General features: G+C 48.6%; 2 protein-coding genes and 1 long non-coding RNA gene across 3 annotated transcripts in view; 2 read left to right on the forward strand and 1 right to left on the reverse strand.

The window, feature by feature from the left end:
- The window catches only part of Vwa3a (von Willebrand factor A domain containing 3A), a 47,463-nt gene extending 46,515 nt beyond the window's left edge, over positions 1 to 948 (forward strand). The window contains exon 32 of the mRNA XM_051192833.1: positions 265 to 948. The gene's annotated coding sequence lies outside the window, so the exon portion shown is untranslated. The remainder of the gene's footprint in view (positions 1 to 264) is intronic.
- Sdr42e2 (short chain dehydrogenase/reductase family 42E, member 2) lies at positions 443 to 23,979 on the forward strand. The gene is made up of 12 exons (XM_051192834.1): positions 443 to 548; positions 6,481 to 7,166; positions 8,131 to 8,226; positions 9,936 to 9,993; positions 10,620 to 10,738; positions 11,271 to 11,346; positions 14,026 to 14,108; positions 15,715 to 15,852; positions 16,867 to 16,932; positions 19,078 to 19,141; positions 20,912 to 20,985; positions 23,725 to 23,979. Exons 2-12 carry the CDS (start codon positions 6,516 to 6,518, stop codon positions 23,977 to 23,979), a joined length of 1,680 nt encoding a protein of 559 aa, XP_051048791.1. The 5' UTR covers positions 443 to 548; positions 6,481 to 6,515.
- On the reverse strand, positions 23,116 to 23,900 carry LOC127228273 (uncharacterized). The gene is made up of 2 exons (XR_007835019.1): positions 23,751 to 23,900; positions 23,116 to 23,451 (listed from the first exon to the last, which is right to left on the reverse strand). It is a non-coding gene; the product is annotated as an uncharacterized LOC127228273 (long non-coding RNA).
- Positions 23,980 to 26,964: the final 2,985 nt, after the last annotated feature.

The raw sequence follows: 26,964 nt of genomic DNA on the forward strand, positions 1-26,964 counted from the left end.
TTCCACAGAGAACCCCCCACCCCTGCGTCACTGAGCACCCTGACCTAAAGAGCAAACTCACAGAGAAAGCTGTGACCCCCAGTTTACTTGCAGGAAATAAAATGTTTAGCACTAGGACACTCAGAAGGCTGAAAGCAGGAAGGCTCTTTTACCTGTGTAGGGGGCCTCCCTGGCCTCCCTCACTCCCCTACAGTGTCCCTCCTCAACACTCTGTAACTCTAGACCAAGCTCACTAAGAAGTTTCTCTTGCCACCCTCCACCTAGTGACTCCTGCTTACCTGTCAAGGCACAGCTCAGATGGCATTGGCTTCACTCTGAAAATGTTCCTGGTACCCACCCAGAGCTAAGGACCTCCAGTCACATCTGGATGCTTCTGCCTTCCTCGTCTGGCTTTCCTGACTAACCATGCCTCTGGCAGCATTCAGCACTGCAGGCTGTGATGCCCTGCTCAATGTCCTAACTCTTTTTGACCACGGTTCCCCTCTGCCAAGAAGCTGCTGTCTTAACTATCCATGGATCCCCAGATCCTGCCATATGGCAGTTGTGTGGTAAGCAGTGATTACCCCAGCTCTGGATAGCAGCCTGATGAGCCTGCTTCTCCTGGTTCCTACCTATACTTCTTACCATCTGGATCCACGGGCCTAGCAGCCTAGCTTGGAGGAAGACACAACCAAGAGCCAAGCCCCATTACCACCAACATCACTGCTAACCGGAGGCTACTATGGACCCAGTCCAGAGTAAATGCTCTGCTCTGGCCTCTGAAAGACAGATACAGCCTTTGAATCCAGCTATACTATGTACATCTGTGTTAGATGATCTGGGATCATTTCCTAAAATGAGAAAATTGGTTTTTACTAATAGAGTCAAAATGACTTCAAATGCTTGAGTACTGGTAATGTGTGTATGTGTGTGTAAATTTTGAGTGAGATAAAACTTTATTAAATTCTGGACAGTGGGGCACATGCTTTTAATCCCAACACTCAGGAGGCAGAGGCAGGTGGATCTCCAAGCTTGGTCTACAGAGTAAGTTCCTGGAGAGCTAGAGCTGCACAAAGAAATCATGTCTAGAAAAACAAAAAACAAGACATCATTCAGGTTATATAGAGGATTTAAGCTCGATATAAAAAAGATAAGCATTTATTTTTTAAAATGAACAGCAACTCAGACAAATACAAATGGGAATTGCATATGCAACTTGTCCAGCATGCCCAAGGTTCTGGGTTCAATACTCAGTAACACAAAACACACACACACACACACACACACACACACACACACACACACACACACACACAGTTAAACCCAGCATGGTAGCATACATACACAGGTCATCTCAGCACCTGAGAATTGGAGACAGGACAATCAGGAGTTCTGGGCCAAGCTTAACCAGAGACTTTATCTCAAAATACCAACCCCCTGTCATTCCTCCTAAAAGAACAATGGAAAAGAGCTCAACAACCTCACCTTTCTTGGAAATACAAATTGAAGTCACAGTGAAATGCAGCTGTATGCTCAGTAGAATGGCTTGACTCAAGATGACTATCAATAGCAAGATACTGGAGTGACTAGAATGCTCATGTTGTGCCGGGTGTTGGTGGCACCCACCTTTAATCCCAGCACTCAGGAGGGAGAGGTAGGCGGATTTCTGTGAGTTCAAGACCAGCCTGGTCTACAGAGATAGTTCCAGGACAGGCTCCAAAGCCACAGAGAAACTCTGTGTCGAAACAACCCCCCCCCCAAAAAATGCTCATGTTTCTGGTATGGGGCTCAGGGAAAGAAAATGTAAATTTTCACCACTTTGAAAATTTGGCTATTTCTATTAAAGCCCAACAACCCCTCTCTAGGGGAAATGAGTGTGTGGATACCAGAATGTGTACAATAGCTTTATTTGTAAAAGCCCAACATTGGAAACCACCCAGTGTCCAACCATGGTATAATGTACAAACAAATCATAACATATTTGTATATCATCAAACTATGAATCAATGGAAAAAGCATGAAATAGTTACTACATTCTATAAGGCATATCAAACTCATAAACAATGGGTAAGCAAAACACCTAACATAAGAAGATGTGGCTCAGTTGGTAGAAAGCTTGCCTAGTATGCACAAAGTCTTGGGTTCTTGATAACCTGACTTGCATTAAAAGGAGGTATGACCAGGAATTCCAGGTCACCCTTGTCTACAGCAAGGCAAGTCAGGGCTACAAAGAATCTGCCTCAAAAAAAAAAAAAAAAGAAAAAAAGAAAAGAAAAGAAATAAAATATAAATGTGCTCACAACTCTATATAAGATTCAAGAGCAGGTAATACTTTTCATTGAGATAGAAATCACAGTAATAGCTATCATGGGGAGTACAGGGTGCTATTTCATTAGGATGCTGCTGTGATTCAGATAGGATTTGAACATGCCCTTCAAGCATTTGCACATTTAATTACTCTATGGTGTTCAGAGATGGGGCCTTGGGGAGGTGACTAGAGTTAGACAAGGTGCTGAGGCTTACTCCCCAAGACTGAATCCTGGTGGCTTTGTAGGAAAAGAGAGGCAAAAGCGGCACACATACACATGCCCTGTCTCTTCCTCATGATGCTGTGTGCCACTCAGAGCTCTGCTAGCAAGAAGGCCATTAGCAGATGCAGCATTTTAACTATGCACCCTAAAAACTTCGAGCTGGGGCTGGAGATAAAGCTCTGTGGTTAGGAGCACATTTGCTGCTCTTTCAGAGAAACTGGGTTCTGTTCCCAACAACCACATGGCAGCTCACAACCATGCAGCTCTATGTTCTAGGATTTGCACATACTTTGTCACGTCAACCATAAACTCACAATGTCCTGAGAGTAAACACCATGCCATTTCCAGACTCTGGATGAGGAACCTAAGCCTTGTAGCTGCCCAAAAACATACAGCAAGAAAGGAACCCAAAGGTGAGTAAGGTGCCTGCCACCAACTCTAATGACCTAAGGTCAATCCCAGGAACTCACATGATGGAAGGAGAGAGCCACCTTGTGCAAGTTGTCCTCTGACTTCCACATGTGCACTATGGTGCATTCGTGCATTCACACACACATAAAGGTAACAAAGAAAGAGGCAACCGGGCAGTGCTGGCTCTTTGAGCTTGAGGCTGGCCTGGTCTACGAAGAGAAGCCCTGTCTCAAAGGAAGAGGCAGAGCTGAGTTCTAAGGCCCCCAAGGCGGCCTTCCTGAACCTGTTACTCCACCTCTAAAATGAGGCTGAAGCAGAATCATGGAGATTGAAAGGGACAATCTTCCACCTGACACCTGGCAGGAGCAGGCTGAAGTCTGGGGTTTGCCTCCTTCACCTAATGTTCACAGAGTTTATTCATACAGGTTTTTTGTGGCCTGTCTCAGAGTAAAGTGAGCAACATGCTCCCTCCTCTGAGCCAGGTTGTTTCATTGTAGCAGATGTGAAGAAGACTGGACACATGCTGGGCCTTCTGCCACTGTCCCTGGCTTTTCCAGGGATGGGAAAGCCATTCTTGCTCCCAACACAGAGGGAAGGCCAACAGAAAGAAGCATCCATGGCAATGGAATGAGGGAACCAAGCCTGGGAGGCACAGGCTTATTTCCTGCTCTCTGGGAGGCTGAGACAGGAGGATCACTTCAGTGTCTGCTTGGGCTACAGAGGAAGTGTTTAAAAAGGGGGGAAGTTGGGGCGAGGATGTGGCTCCATGGTAGAGCCCTTGTCTAGCATTTATGAGGCACCCCAGGTTCAACATCCAGCAGCACAGGGAAGGAAGGAGGAGGGGGGATAAAAAAAATGTAAGAATATTCTTAGCTAGGTAGATAAGTAAGGTGGATAGATGGATGGAAGAAAACAGGTATATAAATGGATGGATGAAAATTGGCTTGGATAGATGGGCAGATGGAAGGTTGGATGGACAAGTGAAAGAGTGGATTGAAAAAAAAGATGGACTGATGAAAGTTTGAAAGAACAGATGCAGAGAAATGAAACTGACAAAATTGGATGAACAATTTGATACACACACACACACACACACACACACACAGAATGGCTAATGAGCTAGAAGGGAACAGGTGGGATGAACAAGTGGAATCAAGAATGGTGTGCAAGAAAGGTGGCTGTTGAGTAGAACAGACAGGACAGGACAGGCTCGCTGCTCCTTTGCCTCTTTTCTCCATCAGAAATGCAGCCTTTGCTGCTTGCTCACCCTCGGGTGAGTGTGACTGCAGAGCTCTAGGCTGGAGAGCACAGAGAGACAGGGCGGGACAGCTGGGGCGGAGGCACCAGGAGGGCGTGGCGGTTCCCCAGCCAGCCCAACTCCCGCTGCAGTCACAGGGGTGGTGCTGGCTTTGGCGCTGAGACCCAAGAGGCTCAAGAAGCTTGCAGCGCTGCGGGAGCCCGAGCCAGGTGAGTGCAGACTGGAGTGTGGTGGCCCGGGAAGGAGAACCGAGAGGACCTGGGATGGGGATCCGCCCCCATCCATCAGCTGTGTGGGAAGTGCTCAGTCTGCCACCAGGAGGCCCTGATCCCTGCCCCTCCGAACCCTTTCATCAAACCCAGCGTCACATTGTCTCCACGGACCTGGATTCAGGACTAAGACCTTTAACTATTTTCATTTTTGTTAGCTTCTGATATTACTATTATAGTGATGACAACTACTACTATGGTGTGTGTGTGTGTGTGTGTGTGTGATGAGGGGGCACGCTTGTCAGGGTATGTGTGGAGGTCAAAGGACAACTTTCTGAAGTCAATTCTTTCTAGTCTCCAACTCACATAGCCAGATAGCCAGACTGGCAGATGTGAGCTGTCCGGTTAGCCATGTTACTTTTGATTTTGGTTTTGGGTTTTTTTTTTTTTTAGACTTTTCCAAGCTAGCCTGAAATTTACTATGTAACTCAAGCTGGCCTCAAACTCACAGCAATGTGTAGGTCTTTGAAGTCCTGATATTACAGGTGCCCATCACTACAGCCAACTTTTTGTTGTAATTCACCCACAATTCTCTGATGTTTTCTGGGCTCCAGTTTCCACTTCTGGGTAATAGGAACAGTAGCTTATATTTTCTGAAATTGCCAGGAGAATTTAGCCCTGCCACAACCAGGTTCAGTCCTGGCTTAGCCATAATGCTCCCCTGAAGAACAAGCCCCTGTCTATTCTCCTAGCAGTTAGCCAGGCACTGTTCTGGGCACAGGAGCATCAAACCTTCATGCAGCCTGCATTGAGGTGATTTGCACAGACTTTGGTATCTGTTCTCTTGGGACAACTGTGTAAGGAATTTACAGCAGCCAATCATTTGGACCCATTTCACAGCTGTGGATACTGAGGCACAGTAAGCATTTTGCCCAAGAGCACACCCAGCCTTTGCCACTATAAATACCCATATACCCTTCCCCAGAAGAGTCATCTGGGCCTTGGGAGAGGTGTCTTCCCTCTGAAGCTACATCCTGTCCCCTAGTTGAAGGGTGGAGGTGCTCCTCCCCAACACATGACTGCATTCCTATCCCAAACCGAACAGGATAATGACAGAGGAGACACAAGCTTAGTTCTTATAACTGTAACAGCTCATTGGCCAATCAGTCACTCAACACACCCATAGCCTGGTACACAGAAGGCCTGCAGTGCAGTCACTTTCTATACTGTTAATGACCTGGCTCTTGGTCGAGCCTGATGCTCAGGTAAATCGGGGTAGGAAAAACCATGGCAGTTGACTGAGCCTGGGTCAGCTATGGGTCTAGAATGAGGAGGACAGGATTCTCAATGCAGGTCCCTGGGGCCCACCCACCTGACCCAGAAAGCTGCAGGGGACTCAGGCAGACTGTGAGGTATCAGCCATCCTCGGCCAACTGGTATCAGGAGTCGCTGCAGACTTAGGGATCACAAGTATCCAGGTGTTGAGCCCCTCAAGTCCCATGTGGTTCCTCCTCTCCTCCTCTTCCTCTCCCCCCTTCTTGAGCTCTCCTTCCTCAACCTCCTGCTCCTCCTCTTCTCCCTTCTTCCCTTCTCCTCCACCCTTTTTCTCTCCTCCCCTCCCTCCTTTACTCCCTCCTTTCCTTCATTGCCTTCCTCCTCCCTCTCCTCCTCCTCTTCTCTTCTCTCCCTTCTATTCCTTTCCCTCCTCTGCCTCCAACTTTTCCCCCCTCCTCTTCCTTGCCCCCCCCATTCCTAGTCAGATAACACCACACCCAGTATGTAAGACTCCCCAGGCATGACCGGCTCTGCCTTCCTCTGGTGCTACATGGGGCCTGTGGGGAAATTAGGGGTGCTTAGTGTATGCAACATGATTTTGAGCCTCAGTCTCCCCAGCTTTGAAGTCAAAGGTCAGGCTGCTTTCTCTGACTCCCTAAGGAGCCAGCAGCCACATGGAGGTTCTTGGGGCTCTAAAACTCTGGAGCCCTGAGAGATCTGTGAGGCTCAAGTTTTCCTGAAGTTCCCCTTAGTTCAAAGGACCTGATAAGGTGTGCCTTGGGGTGACCCTAGAACACTCATATGTTTTCCTCCACAGGTGGACAGCCTCTGGGCTGCATGGCTTCATAGAGGATGAAGACCAACCCTGCGGGCTCCTCACTAGAAACCTGTCAAGCTACAGGCCAGGGAGAGAAGGGCTGCCCAGTCTGCCAGGCCTGTGGAGGGGTTTCAGGTCTGGGGTCTGCTTCAGGGTATGGGTCAGGTCTTGGGCCAGGGCCTGGGGCTGTTCCAGGGTCTGGGCCAGGACCTAGCACTGCTTCTGTGACTGGCCAAGTACCTGGTGCTACTGCAGGGCCTACTGCTACTCTGGGACCATTACCTGGACCAGGAGCTAGGTCTGGACCCAGACCAGGAGCTGAGTCAGTACCTGGGCCAGCACCTCAGCCGGGAGCTGGGCCAGCACCTCAGCCAGGAGCAAGTGAGTCAGTACCTAGGCCAGGACCTGCACCATTAACTGGGCTGGGGCTAGGGCCTGGGACCAGACGAGGCTCTGGGACTGGTGCTAACCCCAGTGAATCAGTGACAACCCCAGAACCAGAGCGACAGCAGAAGACTCAGGCCAAACCCACACAGGCCCCCAGACAGAAGGTTCTGGTGACCGGAGGAGGAGGCTACCTGGGCTTCAGCCTGGGCTCCAGCCTAGCCAAGAGAGGCACGTCTGTCATCTTGCTTGACCTCCGCAGACCCCAGTGGCCACTACCCTCAGGAACTGAGTTTATCCAGGTACAGAGACGGGGATCATGGAGTATGTGTGTGTTTGGAGGGGGTACTGCCAGAAGTGACTGTGCTGGTGGTGACGGTGCTGGTAGCAGAGCTCAAATGGACAAATATGATGTGAACTGCAGTGGAGTTTGACAGCTCAGGCTGTGGAGCCATATTTAGCTCCAATTCTTTACTGTTTTTAGAAAAAAAAAACCTTGGTTTTGGTTTTAGTTTTAATTTTGTTGAGACAGGATTTCTCCATGTAGTCCTGACTGTCCTAGAACTCACTCAGTAGACCAGGCTAGCCTTGAACTCAGAGATCCAACTGCCTCTGCCTTCTGAGTACGGGGATTAGAGGCATGCACCACCACCACCACCGGGCTTTATTTTTAGATTTTGTTGTCTGTGTGTGTGTGTGTGTGTGTGTGCGTGTGTGTGTGTACGCGCATGTGATGTGTGTGATGTATATGTGAGTGTATGCGTGATGTGTGTGAGTGCAGTCATACATTTGCCAGAGGATAACTTTGCAGGGTTGGTTCTCTCCCTCTCCCGTGATGAGGCAGGCCTCTCTTGTTTCGGTTTCTGTTCTGCGCACTCCCATCTGGCTAGCCCAAGAGCTTCCCCCCACTTTTCTTGTCGCCCCCCCCCACCATAGAAGTGTTTGGCTTGCAGATGCAAGCCTCTTCATCCAGCTTCCTGTGAACTCCAGGAGTTGGGGCTTCCAGCCTGTCTTAACCATCTAGCCATCCTCAGCTCCAAATCTTACCCTTCCCAGCTGTAGTCACACTTCATTGAGCCCAAGTCTTCATCCACAGAAAGAAACAGCAATCACATGTGTTTTACAAGGGGCTCATAGGGAGTCAGTAAGATTGTGCATATGAAACACCCTGGACCCAAGAGCAGAATGAATGGGGGCAGCACCTGTGATGCTCTGTGGAGCTGGTAAATCCTGGCCTTGGACTTGAACCTCTTACTTCGGTTTCAGGCTGATGTTCGAGATGAAGAAGCTCTGTACCAAGCCTTCCAGGGAGTGGACTGTGTCTTTCACGTGGCCTCCTATGGCATGTCTGGGTCTGAGAAGGTGAGACTTCCACACATAGAAGGGTGTCACTACGATTTATGTCACAAACTCTTTAGGGAGCACTGTAGCAGTGTCTACCAAAATATATTCCATTTGACTCAAATTATACTTATTTACATACTCATAGCATTCTTCTTAACCAGAAATAATGCAGTGGTCCATCAGTTATCAAAGTAAGTTAGAGCAGGTATAGCATGAAATTCTATGCAGCCATTTAAAAGGATGAGAAGAGTCAAAAGTGTTGATAACCTGGCAATCTCCAAAGTTCAAAATAGTGTTTGGTATCCCCTATTTACCTTAAAAAAGAAAAGGAAACCTAAGAGCCAGTAAGATAACTCAACCAACCACCTTTAATCCCACCACTCAGGAGGCAGAGGCAAGAATATCTCTGTGAGTTTGAGGTCAGTCCAGTCTACATAGCAAGTTCTAGGACAGCCAGGGCTATATAGAGAGACCCCTGTCTCAAAAGGAAAGTGCCTGCTGTCATGCCTAATGATCTCAGTTTGACCCCCAGGCCCACATGATGGAAGAACAGACTCCCACAAGCTGTCCTCACCCTGTGTACCATGTCCCCCACACACATGGACACAGGCATGCACATGCAAAACAAATAAATAAAAATGTGAGAAATATTTAAAAACTAGGACAAATCTTTATTAAGTGTACATGGATATATAATGATGTTAAATACAGGTTTTTCCATATAAAAGAACAAAACTATTAACAGCAGTTCCCTCTGGGGAGGGCAGAGGAAGACTTGGAAAGCAGCAATGTAAAGGCACTTTCCTCTTCATTGGATAGCTTTTTAAGTTTTATGTGTGTGGGTGTTTTGCCTACACATATATATGCACATCACATGTGTGCCTGGTGCCTAAGGAAGTCAGCAGAGGCCCTCAGTTCCCTTGGAACTAGATTTACACAGTTGTGAGCTGCCATGCAGATGCTTGGAACAGAACCCAGGACCTCTGGGAGAGCAGCTAGTACTCTTGACCACTGGGCCATCTCTGCAGCCCCTGGGCATACTTTTTACTGTTTGAATTATTTTTAACCTTATAGCTATTTCCCCATTAAGCAAACAACAAACAAACAAACCACCATGATAAGAATAAATATAGTTTTGGCTGGGGATGTGGCTCAGTGGGTAAAATGGTAAAATGTTTGCTCAGCATGCACCCTGGATTGGATCTCCAGCAACACCAATAAACCAGATATGGTGGCACACACCTATAATCCCAGTTCTTGGGAGGTGGAGGGCAGAGGATCAGAAAATTCAAGGTTATCTTTGTTGATTAGCCTGTTTGAGGCCAACCTAGGTGACATAAGATACACTGTCTCAAAGAAAAATAATGTAGTTTGAAAATCTAGCACATCACACTTCCCAGTGGTGTTAAATGAGGTCTGGACTGGACTATTTGCTGGGTGCCTGGCATGCCAGAACCTACCATTGCTTTGTATACACTCTGGTGCCCTCTCTGGTACATGGCCATATCACACACTTGTCTCAGATAAGGGAGACTTGGGGAGGCAGAAAATGATCCAATCTGTTTGAAGTCATTTATCCATGCCAAACTCTTATGTCAGCCCCTGCACCTACACCCTGCTCCAAGTATCCTTCAGTGAGAATCCTGCTGACCCAGAGTCCAGCCTGTGGCCTTAGCCACAAGACTGAAGGCAGCATGTAACTTCCTATTTCCTTCTTGCCTTTTTAGCTACAGAAACAGCAGATTGAGTCTATAAATGTCGGAGGCACCAGGCTAGTGATTAATGGTAGGCCCTCAGAGTGGAGTGTGGCCTGCAGTGTGATCCCTTCTCTTCTTTCTCCTGCCACTGGCCTGGCTGTGGGGTGGGGGCTGGGAGTGGGGGCAACAGAGGCAGGACCCCTCTGTCCTACCCAGACTGTACCAACTGAGGCCAGTGGGAGGTAGAATATCTTCCCTGTGTAGACCTGCTCAGGGCCCTGTAAGGGGCATCAGCAGCCTTAGCATGTCTAGAGACTCAGGGTTGAGGATGGCACTGAGAAAGGTCACCAAGACTCCGGATAGAAGGCCTTCTGGATGTGTCCAACTTTGACCTGCACTCTCTCCAGTTCTAGAACATCTTTTCTATCTGTCCCACCAAGTGAGCCTTTTCCTCTTACCTGCTCCCAACAGAGTGGCTAGGGGGCCAAAGGCACACCAGAAGGAGGAGTAAGAAGCCCTGGTCCCGACATCCCAAGTTGAGGTGGGAGGCTTTTCCCTCCCAGACAGCTCTGGATTCTGGGAGATCCCTGATGGTATGGGGCAGGACGTTAAGGCTGGGTGGAAATGGGTGGATTCACTCACAGAAGTCTTTTCTGAGCCCCTCCTTAGCTCTTTGCTCACAATCTGGCTATTGTGTATGTGTGTCTCCTGCAGTCTGTGTTCGTCGGCGTGTCCCAAGGCTCGTGTACACCAGCACAGTCAATGTGACATTCGGTGGGAAGCCCATAGAGCAGGGTGATGAAGACTCGGTCCCATACTTCCCCCTGGACAAGGTACCAGCTTCTGGGAGAGATGGGGCAGGGTGGTAGACTTGGAAGTGACTGCCCAAGGGGCAGGCATGGATGGAGTCAGGTCTGTCTTGTAACTCAGTGTGCATCCCAGCAGGATAGACCCCCAAACTGTCTCCTATTCAGCTTATCTTGCCTGGGAAGGCTTCAAAATCAGATATACCTGGGCTTGAGCCCCACCCAGCCTGGCCCCTTTCACCTCTGGGACAGTGCAAGTTATCATGCACTCTGAACCTCTGTGTCTTCATCTAAGCCTGATAACACCATGGAGGGGATTTGTAGAGAGCAGGAAATGAGATTATGTGCAAAGATGTCACAGGAACACTAAAGGATGACATATGACCAGATCATCCAACCTATATCTGACATCAGTGTCACAGGGCAGATATTGCAGACTGGCAGGTGCTTCCTGGAGTCTATGCAGCCATGGGGTAGACCAAGCCTTGATGGGCCAGCATTGCCATCAACATAACTGAGCTGGTCATCTAGTGACTGTATTCTCCTTGTCCCCTGGCAGCACATGGACCACTACTCTCGAACCAAAGCCATTGCTGACCAGTTGATTCTCATGGCTAATGGGACACCTCTCCTAGGTGAGTACCATGGGGCCTGCTTATAACAAGCATGCCTGCCTACCACTGCCTCTCTGAATTGTGTGTCTGAGACCCTATATCCTTCCAAGTGATATCTCTGCATGGTGTGGGCCTTTGTCCTTCAGTGTGTTCTGAGCACCTCCACATGCCTCCTCCATCAGAACACAGCCTGGACAGTCAGATCTCCTGCTTGCAGTCTAGTGAGGAAGAGACTTGGACAGCCTGACACTGGCTGTCCTTGCTGTCTTATGGGCATGAACTAAGTTTTGGCAGTCTTCTTTAGCATTAGGAATGTACAATGGAACTATAGCTCTCTGGAAGGGACCATGCAAGTGAGAGGCTTCTGCATTTAATCATCAATAACTTCCCAGAAAAACCTCTCAGCTGTCTCCCCACATCCTCTCCTCTGGCTTACAGAGCAGCAATAATAAAATAGGAACTGTCCACACTTACATGCATTCCTCATGTCAGGCCCTATTTTGCATGCTAACTTCATATGCAAAGGTTCATTCACTTTGTATCATTTCTGAGTGGGGGATGGAATTTGGGCATCCCTGACTTCCACACAGGAGCCAAACCCATTCAGACAATTTGCTTGCCATAAATTGTTACTGTCTTTCTAAAATTTAGAAGCTAAGGAACCAGCCAGCAGGGTTTCTCTTTATTGTCAAAATTATCTATCCAGGTTAGGTGTGGTGGCATACACCTTTAGTTCTAGCATTGGGGAGGCAGAGGCAGTCAGATGTAGAGAACAAGGCCTGCTTGGTCTACATAATGAGTTCCAGGCCAGCCAGCACTACACAGAGAGACCTGTCTCAAAAGAAGGAAGAAAGAAAGACAGGAAGAAAAAAGAAAGGGAGAGAGGGAGAGGTTTATCTGCATGAGTCTGGTAGCAAAGTCCTTACATACTAACTACTCAGGAGGTTGAGGCAGGAAAATTACAAGTTCAAGGCTTGCCTGAACTACAGAGTGAGTTCAAGGGCAGCCTGGGCTATTATATAGCAAGACCCTGCCTCAAAAAAACAAAAAGTTAAAAAAAAAAAAAAAGTCAGGTTATAGTTCAGAGGTAGAGAGCTTGCTTAGCATGAAGCCCTGTGTCCAACCTCTCTAGTAACATTGAAAAAGATAAACAAATATGGGAACCAATTGGATTTGGAGAACAAGAGAGGCTTGAAATTATAGCCTCCAGTTTGCACATAAGGAAACAGAGACCAGTTAGCTGGCTTCACTCAAAGTCACACAGCATTGAGCAGTAGAGTTGGACTTTGAAGCCCAGCGGAGTCTTAGCCCCAGAATCCTGGCTCTACCCACTGTGCTACTCTAAAGGGAGCAAACAAGGTCCCTGCACGTGGGCTCTTTTCCCTACAATATCCCTGCTTTCTTCCCTTAGTCTGTCAGTCCTTGACCCCTGATCCTGGTGTATACATCTACCGTGTTGCCCAGGATTTGATCTGATCAAATGAATTCCCTTCTCTGCCAGGGCACAGCCCCTTTCACCTGCCGCCAGGTCAGACACCTAATCCTCTGCTGAGAATTATTTATGTGCACATCCCCAGCTTTCAATGCTCCAAAGAGTCATGGATACCCTAGGCCTGCCCCTCCCTGACGTGGCTACCCAGTGTCCCACTGGCTACCATTGGCTGAAACCTGAACTCCCTCCACCATGCCCCCAGGGACCCAGAGTTTAAACTTAGCTGTAGGCCACAAAAAAGCTCAGCTGACACCTGCCTTCCAGGAGACTGACCATGGTCACCAGGGGTGATTACAGTGGCCTGAGATCCAGGCTAGTCCTGAGACGGCCCTCACTTGAGCTGGGTGTCAGAGTCCTAATAAGTAGGTCACAATGCCTTGTCAGGTACTGTATCCTCTTGCACCTGCTTGTGTTAGTGTCCTGGTTTAGAACATTCTCTTGCCATCTAAAAACTAGAGCCTGGAATCCTGGTGTTAGCTGGTGTTAGCAGGTAGAACTCTCTCTCTGAAGGTTCTGGAGATGGGATCCTCTGTCTCCTCCAGCTTCAGGTGGTCCCAGGTGACCCTGGCTCATGACTACAAAACTCCAGTCCTTACTTCTACCTTCATGTGGCCTCTTTATCCTCTGTTGCTCTCTCTAAGACCCTTGTAATTGGATTAGACCCACCTGAAAATCTACAATGATTTTAACTCATCAATAACCTTAATTACAAACTTGAAGCCCTTTTTCCAGTCAGGTTGGCATGTAGGCATATCTTTTGGGGACTCCTCTATCATCCATGATTCTGGGCTTCATTGTAAAGATGGAAGCCACTGGCTCTGGCTTATTCATGGGGAAAGGGAACATACAATGGAGGTGCCTGGGAAACAGATGTGAGAAAAAACAGCCACCTGGTTGAGAAATCACAGGTCATGGATAGATAGCTCAAGGGCCTTGGCTGGCAGAGTTTATGGCCAGTGCCCTCAGAGTTTGTGATCCTAATCCCAATGATCCCGAGAGTCAATTCCAGGTGAGAGCATCTAAGGACACCACCTTTAAGGACCTCTGCAGGGTGGGGTCCCAAAAAAAACTAGGCAGCTGGAGACAGAGTATTTATACTGGGCCGTCCATGCTAGATAAGGAGCAGGAGGGATAGATGGCTTGGGGCTCCTCATCCTCAAGTGCTGTGGGCTCCTGAGTTCCATGTGCCACCCTTTCTTGTGTCCTAGGAGGAGGCACCCTCCGTACCTGTGTGCTCCGTCCCCCAGGGATCTATGGCCCTGAAGAACAAAGACACCTGCCCCGGGTGGCGGTATGTTCTCCTGGCTTTCCTAGCATCAGAGGCAGGAGAAGCCGGGTTGGTGTGGTGTGCGTGTTGGTTGGACCTTTGCAGCTTTATGTCATTGCATCTGTCTAGAGGCAGTGTCCCCCACCAGAGACTCTCCATGCTGGGAGGTCACACCGATGCCCACCAGTTCATAGTCCCTTAGACATACCAAGGTCAAAGCTCTCAGTGTACTAGGCAGGCCTTTGTTCAAGGGGAGGAGGGTGGGGCTATGACCCTAGAGAGACCAGCATGTGGCCACCCCAAGGGCTGAATAGTGAAGTTATCTTCACTGTTATCTCAGGCTGCCAGTGAAGTTTCTTCATGCCAGAAAACTCTAGAAAAAAGCTACAAGGGGCTCTAAGCCCCAATCTCCTCACAACCTGGACAGGGAGACAGACCACACAGCTGTAACTTCAGCATAATGAAGGCTGGATAGAGAGATGCAAGGCAGGGGATTCCCAGGAGGACTTCCTGGAGGAAGGGATGCCTGTGGTGTTTAGAAGGATAAAAGGGGATTTTTGATGAGCTATGGTGATTAGGGAAAGCAAGTAAGGATCAACTCAAAGAAGAATGCAGTTAATGAAGTATCCATCAGTGAGAGGTCTCCACGGCTAGAACTAATGGAGAGCATAAGGCCATGGAGAGCCACTGAAGGTCACCTGGGGGGTGCTGTTCTGGCCTGCTGCTTCAAATATTCCTTTGTTGATACCTAAATGATACCAGGTAAAAGACAGTGACCTTTCCCCATTTAAATACTTAATTGAACTACTACTGTTCGCTCAGTACTACTCAAACCAGCAAACAAAGCAGATAGCCCCTACCCTTGTATGGCCTCTGTTCTCACACCAGGAAATAGATTAAAATAGATTCACACGTTGAATTGTAAAGAGTGTTGGAAGGTGCCAGGCACAAAGGGAAAAAAGAAAAGGTGAGCGGGGTAAGGGAATTGGGCTCCCGGGGAAGCTGGGGAAGTGGCTTGGAGAAAGCCAGGTTTTCAGCCTCCAAGGGAGGAGGAAGCCAAGTGTGTAAAGCAGGCTTTTGGAGGAAGAGCGTCCAGAGGGGGCAACTCTCCTAAGACTGTCCAGGAGTACACCGACAGCCCTGGGATCGTGGCAACAGAAGTGGTTGGGGGTGGGGGGTGTCAGTAGCAAGGGAAGCAGTAGAGTAGCTGGGGCAGGTCTAGAAGGGGCATTGTCAACATCTCTGTGTTCATCATCGAAGCCCATGTACGTCTATAGTCACCAGAATAGGGCCAGATAAGGGTGTGCAGGGTAGGTGGATGGTCAAGAAGCTGTTGTGGTTCCCAAGGCAAGAGAGGGAGGTGGCAGTGGGGGAGAAAAGTGGCTGAATTCTGAATAGATGTAATAGTTGGGGCGACTGGGTTTATAAGTGGTTTGAGTGTGAGGCATGAGAGAAGTTAGGACTGTCAAAGGTGGCCCAGGTCATCTGTGAGACAAGCAAGCAGAGGTGTCCTGAGGACCTGGGCCATGGCAGTTGGAATCTAGCCTGTTACTGGACCCTCAGAAGCCATGAGCGTGTAGATAGAGTGTAGACCACCCAACTGAGTCTGTGTTGCCCTCTCTCGAACCAGAGCCACATCAAGAAGAGACTATTCATGTTCCGGTTTGGGGATCGCAGGACACGCATGAACTGGGTCCATGTGCAGAATCTGGTGCAGGCACACATGCTGGCAGCTGAGGCCCTCACCATGGCTAAGGGCTATGTGGCTGTAAGTGTCCTGTGATATCGATGCCCTACCCCCCCCCCAGGCTGCAGACAAGGAGACTCAGCCTCAGGAGTCCCAGGGTAGAAGCTTCAGAGAGCATAATTAGCTCTTCCCAGGGACCCTGTGACATCACAGCTTCAAACTGAAATGTGTCACAGTCTCCACAATAATTCTCATCTTGCTGAAAAAAAAAACTGGAGTACAACAAGGTTGAATGAGTCCATCAGAGTCACACAGCTTCTCAGTGTGGTTTCCCTGTTCATAATCTGTTTCCCAAGAAGCCAAGTTCAACCACTCCTTTAGAAGCCAATTAAAGGAGTCAAATTAGGTCAGTTGTTGGTGGCACACACCTCTAATCCCAGCACTCTGGAGGCAGAGGCTGGCAGATCTCTGTGAGTTTGAAGCCAGACTGGACTACAGAGTGAGTTCCAGGAGCAGGCCATGTAGAGAAACCCTGTCTCAAAAAAAAAAAAAAACCCAAAAAACAAAACAAAACAAAAAAGTCAAATTATTAATAAAAAGTAAAAGAGGGACAAAAAGGACCCAGGCTGTTTTGGAATCCTGAAATGAGAGAGTAAAGTTTAATAGAGTCCCAGGAATATGCACTTCTTGGCAGTCCTGGACAAGGTATGGGCCTGTCCACTATTGATTCATCACTAAGTGGGCTTGACTCTCATTCTTTAAGCTGTTGCAAGGAATGAAAGGGAGATTAGCTCCCCTCTGGCTGTTTTTCCAGCATGAATTCCTGAAGAAATCCCCATTTCTTTGGGGGCCCATTGTTTCAATAGTCAGATGGTCAGATTGACAGACACCTGGCCCACAGCATCAGCATCTCTCTAGAAAATCATCATTTCCTCCAAGGCAGTTACAGCCCTTACTAAGGTGTTGGCCAGGTCTGTCCCCAGAACTGCTTAAGAGGACAAGCAAGTTACAGCAACAGCTAGGAACCATGAGAAAGTGTGGAGTCAGGCTGTGGGCAGACATCTGACTGCATCCCGTCTCTCCTGTCACCCACAGAGTGGACAGGCATACTACATCAACGATGGGGAAAGCGTCAACCTCTTTGAGTGGATGGCCCCACTGGTAGGTGTTCTGGTCCCCTAACCCAGAATGAGACTCTAAAATCCTTAAATCCTTTCCTACCATCAAACCCCAAGAATTTACATTAGGAAGCCCTAACAGTGGCATGGCTGGAGCTGAGCTGTGGCCACCCTTTATGATCCTATGTGCTCCCTGATTTTGTCGCAGCCCTCTTCTGACTTGCTTCCTGATTTACACTGATTCTGACCATGAGAGTCTTCTGTTGTTTCTGGTTTTGATGGCCCCCAGGGCCCATGCTAAAGCAAGTGGTTTGCCACTGAAAGGCAGGGTTCAGTTGTAAGCCTTAGGCACGTGTGTAATAGGTCACCAGAGTCTGGAGGGAAGAGTTCTGTCTCTGAGAAACCTGTCCTCTCTGAGCAGCCCATAGTCTCCTTAGGACCAGGCCAGTGTGGAAAGTGGGCACAGAAGCTGGGCTTGGGCTGCTGTGCCAATGGCAGCTTTGCTTTGTCCCATTTGAAGAGCACTTGCAGGGGCAATGAGCACTGGCTGCTCTTCCAGAAGACCTGGGTTAAGTCCTAGCACCCACACAGCAGCTCACAACTCTCCCAGTTCCAGGGATCTAATGCCCTCTTCTGGCTTCCACAAGCACCAGTCATACATACAAGCAAAACACCCATGCGTGTAAAGGTTTCTGTTTTTCTTTTAATTAAAGAACACTTTTATTGAAATGTAGCTTACAAGCTATGCAGTTCACCTATGGAAAGGATACTATTTAATATGGTTTTCCATTTTTAAGGAAAACAGTCATTATCATAATTAACTTTAAAGCAGGCCTTCATCTTCAGATGAGCAAAACAAGCCTGTACCTGTTAGCAACATGGCCCTGTGTACCCCTACCCCACCTCTACCCTCAGCCCACCCCACCCCAGGCAACCATGAGTCTTCCTCTCTCTACATTTGCCTCGCTTGACTATTTTATATGAATGGAGTCATAGGATAAGTGACCTTTTGTGTCTGGCTTCTTCTCCCTTAGTTTTTAAGTTTGATCTGTGTTGTGATATCAGGTTGAGATGAGACTGCATGCCTTTTTCTTTTTTCTTTAATGTGTGTGCGTATGAGCATACCTGTGTATGCCAGTGCATGTGTATGTGAGCCCACCTAGTGGAGGTCAGAGGACACTGTGGATGCTGGTCCTCAGACACTGTTTCCCTGTCTTTTGAGACAGGGTCTCTCACTATCCTGAAGTTCACCAAGTAGACTAGGCTGGCTGGCCAGTGGCCCTGCACCGCCCCCATCCCCCAACCCTGGGCTGGGATTACATTACTGCGTGTTTGCATGGAGTTTCTGGGCTAAACGGTTACTCCAGGGTTAACTTTTCATTGAACAACTGCCAGACTGCTTTCTAAGAGATTGCAGGGTTCCTGTCTGCCCAGCGGGTGGGGATGGGGAGGGGTGGGGGTGGAGTGGGGGTGGGGGTGGGGTGGGGGCATGCTCCCATTCTCTCCAGCCTGCCAGCCTTTGTTGGTTTGGCTTTGGCCAGAAGAGATTTTCTGCAGGTGGACAGACAGCACCATTCATTGCCCTGCCAGCCGGGTTCTTCCTGAGTCTCCCTCTGCCTTCCACCACTTGCTGGGGTTTAACTATTTTTCCTTAATTGTACAGTCAATTCTGGAAGGGGGACAAATACAGATTCTACGTAAGGGCTGGGAACATGTTCAGGTGTGGGTGGATACAGTAAATGATGTGAAAGATTCTAAGTTAAAAACCTGCCATAGAGGCTGGCAAGAGATGGCTTCGCAGGTAGAGTTCCATTGCCAAGCCTGACAACCTGAGTCCAATCCCCAGGACCCACATGGAGGTAGAGAACTGATTGAAGTTGTCCTCTGACCTCTGTGGCACGCTAGAGCACACACACACACACACACACACACCCGCCTGCCTCTGCCTCCCGAGTGCTGGGATTAAAGGCTTATGCCACCTATGCCCGGCTGTCCTATGTTTTCAACTAGAGTTATCCAGACCAAAAAGTAGATCTCATTTCAGACTGGTGTGCAAAATAGTGTGGGCTTGGGGGCTCTCTGGGCTGGTGGGGTCCTCTGCCAGCTAGGATATGGGAAGCAGGTGATCTTTCCTCATCAACCAGTCCCTAAACAACCTGTTCTCATGTCAGACCATGTTCTCTTGCAGTTTGAGAAGCTGGGGTACAGTCAGCCCTGGATCTGGGTACCAACTTCCTGTGTTTATCTGTCAGGTAAGGAACAGCATGAGTATTAAAGCCCCTGCATTCCAGGTACACACACAACATACATTTTTACATTATTGGAAACCCAGGGCCTGGACTATGAGGAAGCCACTGAGGCACGCAGGGAGTGAGGGTAATGGAATTTAAATAGGTTGAGCAGGTGCACCCAGCGTGACCCTGCACACAGAGGAGCAAGTGTCTCTACATTGCCACAGCAGCACCCACCTACTCTTCATAGGCCTGTGCTGCTTAAACTGGAGCCTCTTGCAAAGCTGGAGTGACTATAATAGAAGAGGCTGGAGCTCTAAATCTGCCTGAAGTGGTAGTGGGGGTGCAGCTTTGACACCTGGACCTGTGCTAGAAGGCACGATGCCTGGTGGGGCAGAGGGAGCCCTGAGGCCCCCCTCTTCCAAGTTCACCCTGATGCCAGGGCTTCTTTGGGATATGTAGAGATTTGGACCTTGGATTCTCCCCCTCTCCCTGCAGGCAGGATCTGCTCCCATTCCCTGGTCCTACCAGCAGACAATGTGTCCTACTGCTGCCCTCTGCTGGCTTCCTTCCAGTAAGGATGCAAGCAGGCATCGGGCTTGGGGTGAGCTGCCCAAGGAAACAGGTGGTCCTCAAGTCACAAAGGGCTATGTTCCTGCCACATTAGAGGCTGGACCTGCTGTTTTAAATGCATTAGGGGTGTTTGTTATTGAAATTAAAGACTTGCAAACTCACTGCCCAGGTGGGTGACATCCGCACAGCATTATCATGATTGGCATGCCTTATCTGTAGCCCAGGTGATGGCAATTTGGGAGGACTGTATACAAATATACAGTTCTGTGTAAACTTACTGCAGCCTGGGTCATCTTCACAATGGCTGTACACTACAACCCCCTGGACATTTGAAGCTAGCCAAGTCTCAGCCACACCTCAAAGAAATGATGTTAGGATAAAGGGAGTGGCAGGGAAGCAGCAGTGGTTCTTAGGGTGGGAAGCAATTCCGACTCCTCCACCCCCCAAGTCAGCATATTAAAATAGGAGAGATTCTGGGCAGTGGTGGTGCACGCTTTTAGTGCCAACACTCAGGAGGCAGAGGCAGGTAGATCTCTGTGAATTGAAGACCAGCCTGGTCTACAGAGTGAGTTCCAGAACAACAAGGCTACAACAAAGAAACCCTGTCTTGGAAAAAAGATAGGAGAGCCAGGTGTGGTGGCACACCTGTGACTTCAGCATTTGGAGGATGAGCTCAAGGCCAGCTTGAGCTACATAGAGAGTTCTAAGATAGTCTGGTCTACGTAGTAAGATCCTACATCAAAAGAGAAAGCTTGAAGGCGAGCAAGATGGTTCAGTGGGTAAAGGTACTACAGCAAGCCTGACCCCCCCCCAGGTCAATCCTTTAGACCCACATGGTAGAAGGGAAGAATCAACTCCCCCAAGTTGTCCAGCAACTTCCACACATACACCATGGCATATATGCACCTACACACATAAACAGATGCACAAAATAAGTAAATGAAACGTAATTTGAAAGTGGTTGAGAGAATAGAAACACTTTCGAGTCTTCTCAGGTTCATTTTCACTCTTTGGTCCCTCAATATTACTTAGTGCTAACTTATTGTGACATATTTCCTAGCTAACAAGCCCCCAAGCAAGTGCTGCTGACCTAAGGAATCCAGTGACCTTTGTAAAGCGACCCCCTAGCTGACCTTTGTAAAGGTACCTCCTTAGCCAAGCAAACAATGCCCCCAGTGGATTTTTCCTGAGGGTCCCTCTCGACTGCCTCTCCCACAGCTGCTGTGATGGAGTACCTGCACCTGGCCTTGAGGCCCATCTGTACCATCTCCCCACTACTCACCCGAAGTGAGGTAAGTGTGCTGTGTGCGGTTGGGGAGTCCTAGTCCTGAACCTTTCCCCTCCACATCTCCACTGCTGGACACCTCTGGCACAAGACATGTCTCCGAGATCTTAGAACATTCCACGTAGGTCCAAAGCTACAGCTGGTTCCTTTACAATGCTCCCTACTCACTAAAGTTTTGCTGTTGTAGATTGAAAATTGAACCACTCCAAGCAAGCTTCTTAGCTGTTAGTCCAGCCATAGGTGGCTTATTTTCTAGCCAGATCTGGGGCTCTCAAAGGCAGGCACTGTGAACCTGAACTCTGAGTATACACATGTGCACTCTCACACAATTCCCCAGTAGCTCTAGGCTCATCACTCATACATTCTTCACAGTAAGTATGTATTAACCTTCTTCTATGTACAGAGTATCAACACCATTCTCAAAGTTATGATGCACAACTGATTGGGGAGGGGGGTTTTGAGACAAGGTCTCATTATGTAGCTCTGAATATCCTGAAACTCACTGTGTAGAGCAAGCTAGCCTCAAACTCACAGAGATCCATCTGACCCTGTCTCCTGAGTGCTGAGATGAAAAGTATGCACCATCAGACCCAGCTGACGTGTAGTTTTATATGTCCTTAGCATGTACCACTCAACAAGGGGACAACTTGGGGCTGGAGAGATGGCTCATCAGTTTAGAGCACTTACTGCTCTTCAGAGGACCCAAGTTTTATTCTTACCACCCACATGCTGGCTCACAACCACCCATAGCTCCAGCCCAAGGGATCTGGCACCCTTTTCTGGCATATACATGGTGCACATACATGCATGTAAACAAGGCATTAATACATACAAAATAAATATACAAACTTTTTCAAAAAGGCTATTTTAGGTAGGCTGTAAACAGGCAACAGGTGGTATTTAGGGTCTCTCTCATTTGATTCCTCCTAGTGCTTAAATTAGGAAGGGCATAAAGATGATGTTCTCTACTGTATGATGAAGAAATGAGCCCTAGGGAAATCAATGGCTTATCCAAGATCACACATTGAAATTGGCTTCAGGATGCCAAGTTCAGTGCTCTTTAAGTTGGAAGGAAGTGGGAGGGTGGAGAATGTTCCAAAGAAGCCACTGCCAACCATTGGTCCTTTGAGCATCCAGACTGATGGAGGATAATGACAGTTCTTTAGTGTCATTTGAGATTTCCTGCCACTGGAAACTATTGCCCTGCCCATAAACAGAGGAGGAAGTTAGTCAAGTTGCCTACCCAGGATTACTTGCTTACAAGATACTGATGGGATCTGAACTCAGGCCTAAAGCTATATTACTAGGCTGGAAAACACAACAGGAATAAAAGGGCAAAACTGCTACCAGGAATGCTGCAGAGCTGTAGTCAGGCAAGAACTCTTGTCTAAAGTGTGGGTTAACATGTAGGCTCCAGGGCTTAGGATCTGAGGCAGTTTGGGGCCCTGTGCTGGTCAGCCTGTGAGATAGCAATCAGCTCGATAGCTTTGAAGACTCTTTTCATTCCTTAGGCACCTGCTATGTGCCAGGCACTGCACTGAGCACTGGAGGTAAGAAGACTTGGTCCTTACCCCAGGAAGCTCACAGTCTAAAGAGGAAGATGTTCTAGAAACCAGACAACTCAACATGGTGATGAAAGCTACCCTAAGACGAGGAATTTCCCAGCATGCAGGAGAGGCACCTTCATCCTGAGGTCACTCTTAAGCTTGACCTCTGAGAACAGTGCCAGGACCTGCCTGTGTAGCTCACAGCTGTGTCTCCATACAAGAGGTGTTGGTCTGGTTTTAGGATATTTACTAACCTGCATTCTTCCAAACCCTGAACGTTCTATCTGGAGCAAGAAGGACAACTAGTCTCTCTGCTTCCATCACTGGGGTTCCTGAACCAGTGCTTGACCCCATGGGCTTGTCTGTGCCATGTAAGAACCACGTGGCCAATGTCCAGCTAGAGAAGAATAAGAGGCCGGGTGGGAGGGCATCTCCGGGCCCCAGAACGACAAAGAATACGTCTAGGAAGTGGCTCTTCTACGTGACCCTAGGCGAGTCACTTAACCTCTGATCTTCAATCATGCAAAGAGGAAATAGTGTCATCTCAGAGGATGAATGTATATAACGAGCCACACCAAGCACAGTGGGAGTTCTGCAATCGATAGCTGCCATTTATTACCCTAGAAGCAGGTGGGCCCCTGGCCAATTGAAAACAGGGCAAATGCAGCTCCGACTTAGAGAGGAATCACTGTGCCTAACTGAATTCCTCTCTTAGGGACACTTAATTAAGCAGCTGGGAGTGCTGGAAGGCTGCTTTTGAGGCCCTGCCAGCTGCAATTGGTATTGGGCTGGCAACAGGAAGCCAACATCCTTCCTTGGAGATATTTTTCTGGATAGCCGCTCCCCACTACAGGCAGGAAGCCTTCGTACTCTCCGGGTGTTCAAGAATGCATCCAAGGCCTCCAGAGGTCCAGAACCGCGCTAGGCTGGGGAGAGAAACAGAGACAAGTATTAAACAAGATAAGAATTTAGCGGGGCTGGAGGGTGAGATGCAGAAAGGGTATCCAGGAGGCGGCGCTCTCCAGGAGAAAGAAAGGACGGTCCTCCCACCCCGCCTCAGGAAGGTATCGCAGGAACAAGACGCAGTGGCCAGTCTTTTTAAATCCCAGTGTGACGAGAAACTGGCGGCTCTCCCTTATCCTTTAGGATGCTCTCCCCTCCCACTAGCCCCGCCCTCCGAGGCTCCGCCTCTCCCACAGGTGCTCAGCGTGGCCGTGACGCACACCTTCCAGATTGCCAAGGCCCGCGCTCAGCTTGGCTACGCGCCGGACAAGTTCAGCTTCGCCGACGCAGTGGAGCGATATGTGCAGGCCACGACCCCGCAGCCCCGTGGCTTCACCACGCTGACGCTCCTGCGGCTGTTGCTCCTGCTGCTGCTCTTGCTCGGCCTACTGGGCCTGACCCTGCACTTCCTAGGGCTTCAGTCTTTGCAGGCGGTAGTGCAACACCTCTGATCCCGCCCCCCTGATCAGCAGTCACGTACGGCTTTCAGAGCTTGTACCTAGCTTTGACCTACTAATTTAGGCACACCCCTCGTCATGACCCCGCCCCGATCCCTGGCCATGCCCCTGCTCCACCCTCTAGACTTGTATTCTTCCTCGTGTTTGGGCTCAGTTTCTCTAGAGTCTCAACCCCATTTCCCCGCCCTTGGCTTCCTGATTACTGCGAGGTTGGTAAGGTCTCAGCCTCCCAGCCTGCTTTCTTCCCAGCTATTTTCAGGCTCCTACCCAGTCCAGCCCTCTCCTCCCTATTCCTCCACATTCTTCTTCCTCTGGTTTCGCCCTTTCTGCCTCCACCCTTACGCTGAAGCTCCAACAACGTGGTGGTTGCCTTTGGGGTTTGTCTAAGTGGGTGATTTCTGGTTGGTGTTGTCTTGGACCTGTCTTCCATTGCTTCTGGGGACAGTGGGGCCTCTCGCCATGGCTTCTTTTGAGTTTATCCTGATCCTGACACAGATCTGTGTGTTGGTTAGCTGGGGAGGGATGCCCAGCCCAACTTGGTATCTTTGGGTCCTTAGTTTATGACCCAGCACAGTAAAAGTTTTCAGTACCAAAAGAGGCAAGAAAAAAAAAAAAAAAAACTTTGCAAAAGAAAATTGAATGTCTCATAAAAGTACCAATATAATAGACAAAATAAGAGTTTGGCTGGTCATATTTTATGATTAAGTGTGTGTTTACCTGTGTATGGAATCAGAGTTTGTGGTTTCTGAGGCTGTCTACTTAATTTTTGCAGACAGCGTCTCTTTCCCTGGTTTGGAGCTTGGAGTGGCTAGGCTGGCCAAGAAACCCTAGGGATCCTCCCTGTCTCTTGCTTCCCAGTGCTGGGATTGCAGGCATATGCCACCCCACCCAGCATTTTGTGTGGGTGCTGCAAGTAAGTTCAAGTCTTCATCCTTGTGTAGCAAGCACCTTACCTACTGAGCCACCTCCCCAGCCTCCATATATTATGATTTTGTATTTTTTCTTTAATTTATTAATTAAAAATTTCATTTATTTTACATTCCAACCTGTTTCCCCTCCCTCCTCTCCTCCTGTTCCCTCCCCCCTCCCCTCTGCCCCTCCCTCCATCCTCTCCTCCTCAGGCTGTATTCAGAAAGGGGCAGGCCTCCCATGGGTGCCAACAAAACTTGGCACATCAAGTTGAGGCAGGACCAAGCTCCTCCCCTACCAACCCAGCATGGGGAATAGGTTTCCAATCATTTGTATTTCTTGGTGGGTAGTGGTATCCCCTATCAGCTTTAAGAGTTTAAGAGTTTAAGGCCCAATAGAGAGCAAAGTAACTGCCAGCCTGTAGTGGAAGGAAGAGAAGATACTAGACAACCTTTATAGGTGGTATCCCTCACAGTGTGTCCCTGTCTGGTACATTTTTTAAAAAGTCAATAGTAATCATTTCTGTTTAGTGGCCACACCTGCAGGAACTTGCATTTGTATGGCCTTATTTCACTATTAGAGTCACTCCTACAGTAAGAATTTGTCACAGTCTATTTAAAGATGAGGCCATGACTAATTTGAAGCATCAGAAGGTAAGGGTTACTGTGTTGTATCTGAATTTCCCAAGGCCCAATGGGAAACATGACACATGGTTATGTCAATTGCAGCCTGACTGTTCCAGATTTGGGGTTGAACTCTGGGTTCTACCTCCCTACAAATCTCAGGCCATCTGAGGTGGCCTTCATACTTGTTCTTCCTGTTGCTATGGTGAAATACCCTGACAGCAACTTAAGGAAGGATTTATTCTGGCTCACAGGTCAAGGGTTGGGAAAGTCAGTGTCAGGAACTTGAAGCAGCTGGCCATACTGTATCTGCAGTGAGGAACGAGAAAGATGATTTGCCTCCCTAAGCCCAGGAGTGGTGCTGCCCACTGTTGGAGTGGGGATTCCCACCTCAACCCCACTGAGATACTCCATCAGGTAATCCATCTTGGCATGTTCAGAGGCTAACCTAACCTAACTTAATCTAATTAATCCCCACAGCTGTGCCTGCCAGTTGGTTTCTGAGTGATTCTAAGTCCCCTCACATTGATAGTCAATACTAATACTAACCATCTCAACTAGCAACTGGACCTCCTTCCTTCTCTGTATTTATTTGCATTGTCTAAGTACACGTCTTTTTCTCTAAACTCTTTCTACCTTCCCTTCCTGCAGATATGTTCTTAGAGCAGGAGAAGCAGACTTCCATGTATACATTATTGCCTAGAAAAGAATCAGTTACTTGTATTCTGGGTTTCTCCATATCCTCCCCTTCCCAAGGCTCTGAAGACCAAAACCTGAGCATGGGGCGACATGGATCTCTATCCCAAGAATTCTTCCTTCTTCTCTTTACCTGGTGAAAGGGATGTGGCACCCACCCAACACACAAATTAAACTCTCAGAGGATCTAGATGCTGCCCCAAATAACCAGCCCCTATGAGACTCTCCTAGGAAGGGCTGGCTTCTTTAACGGCATTAGAGGAGTCATATGCCCAATGGGTTTTCTATTATTCTGTGTGTGCCTGTGTGTATGCATAAATGCAGGTCAGAAGAGAACTCAGGAATTCTCACCTGCTGCTTTGTGGGATCCTAAACTCAAAGTCAAATTATCAGCCCTAGACACAAGCTGAGCTGCCTATTGGGCATATGATCTTGCCAAGCCTCTTAGCAGGATTCATGGCTCCCTGCCCCCTTTTCAAATCCCCTTTGGTCTCCAACACCACACTGTGTTTTTTGTCTGGCTCCCTCACAGGTGCTTTTCTCTGGCCCCTCCCCCACCCCCATTTTAAGATTGTGTCCCCAGAACTTTGTCCCAGCCCCTCTTCTTCCTCTGTGCTCTTCCTGGGCAACTCCATCCCTTCCCATCACCTCAGTCCCCATCTGCTCTGAGTGTGCCCTTGACTGCAGACTCTGTGTCCACCTGCACACCTGACCTCTTGTTCAGCAGCATTTTAGACTCTGAATGAACTGT

Source organism: Phodopus roborovskii, unplaced genomic scaffold, assembly GCF_943737965.1.
Source record: "Phodopus roborovskii unplaced genomic scaffold, PHOROB, whole genome shotgun sequence".
Classification (NCBI taxonomy): domain Eukaryota; kingdom Metazoa; phylum Chordata; class Mammalia; order Rodentia; family Cricetidae; genus Phodopus; species Phodopus roborovskii.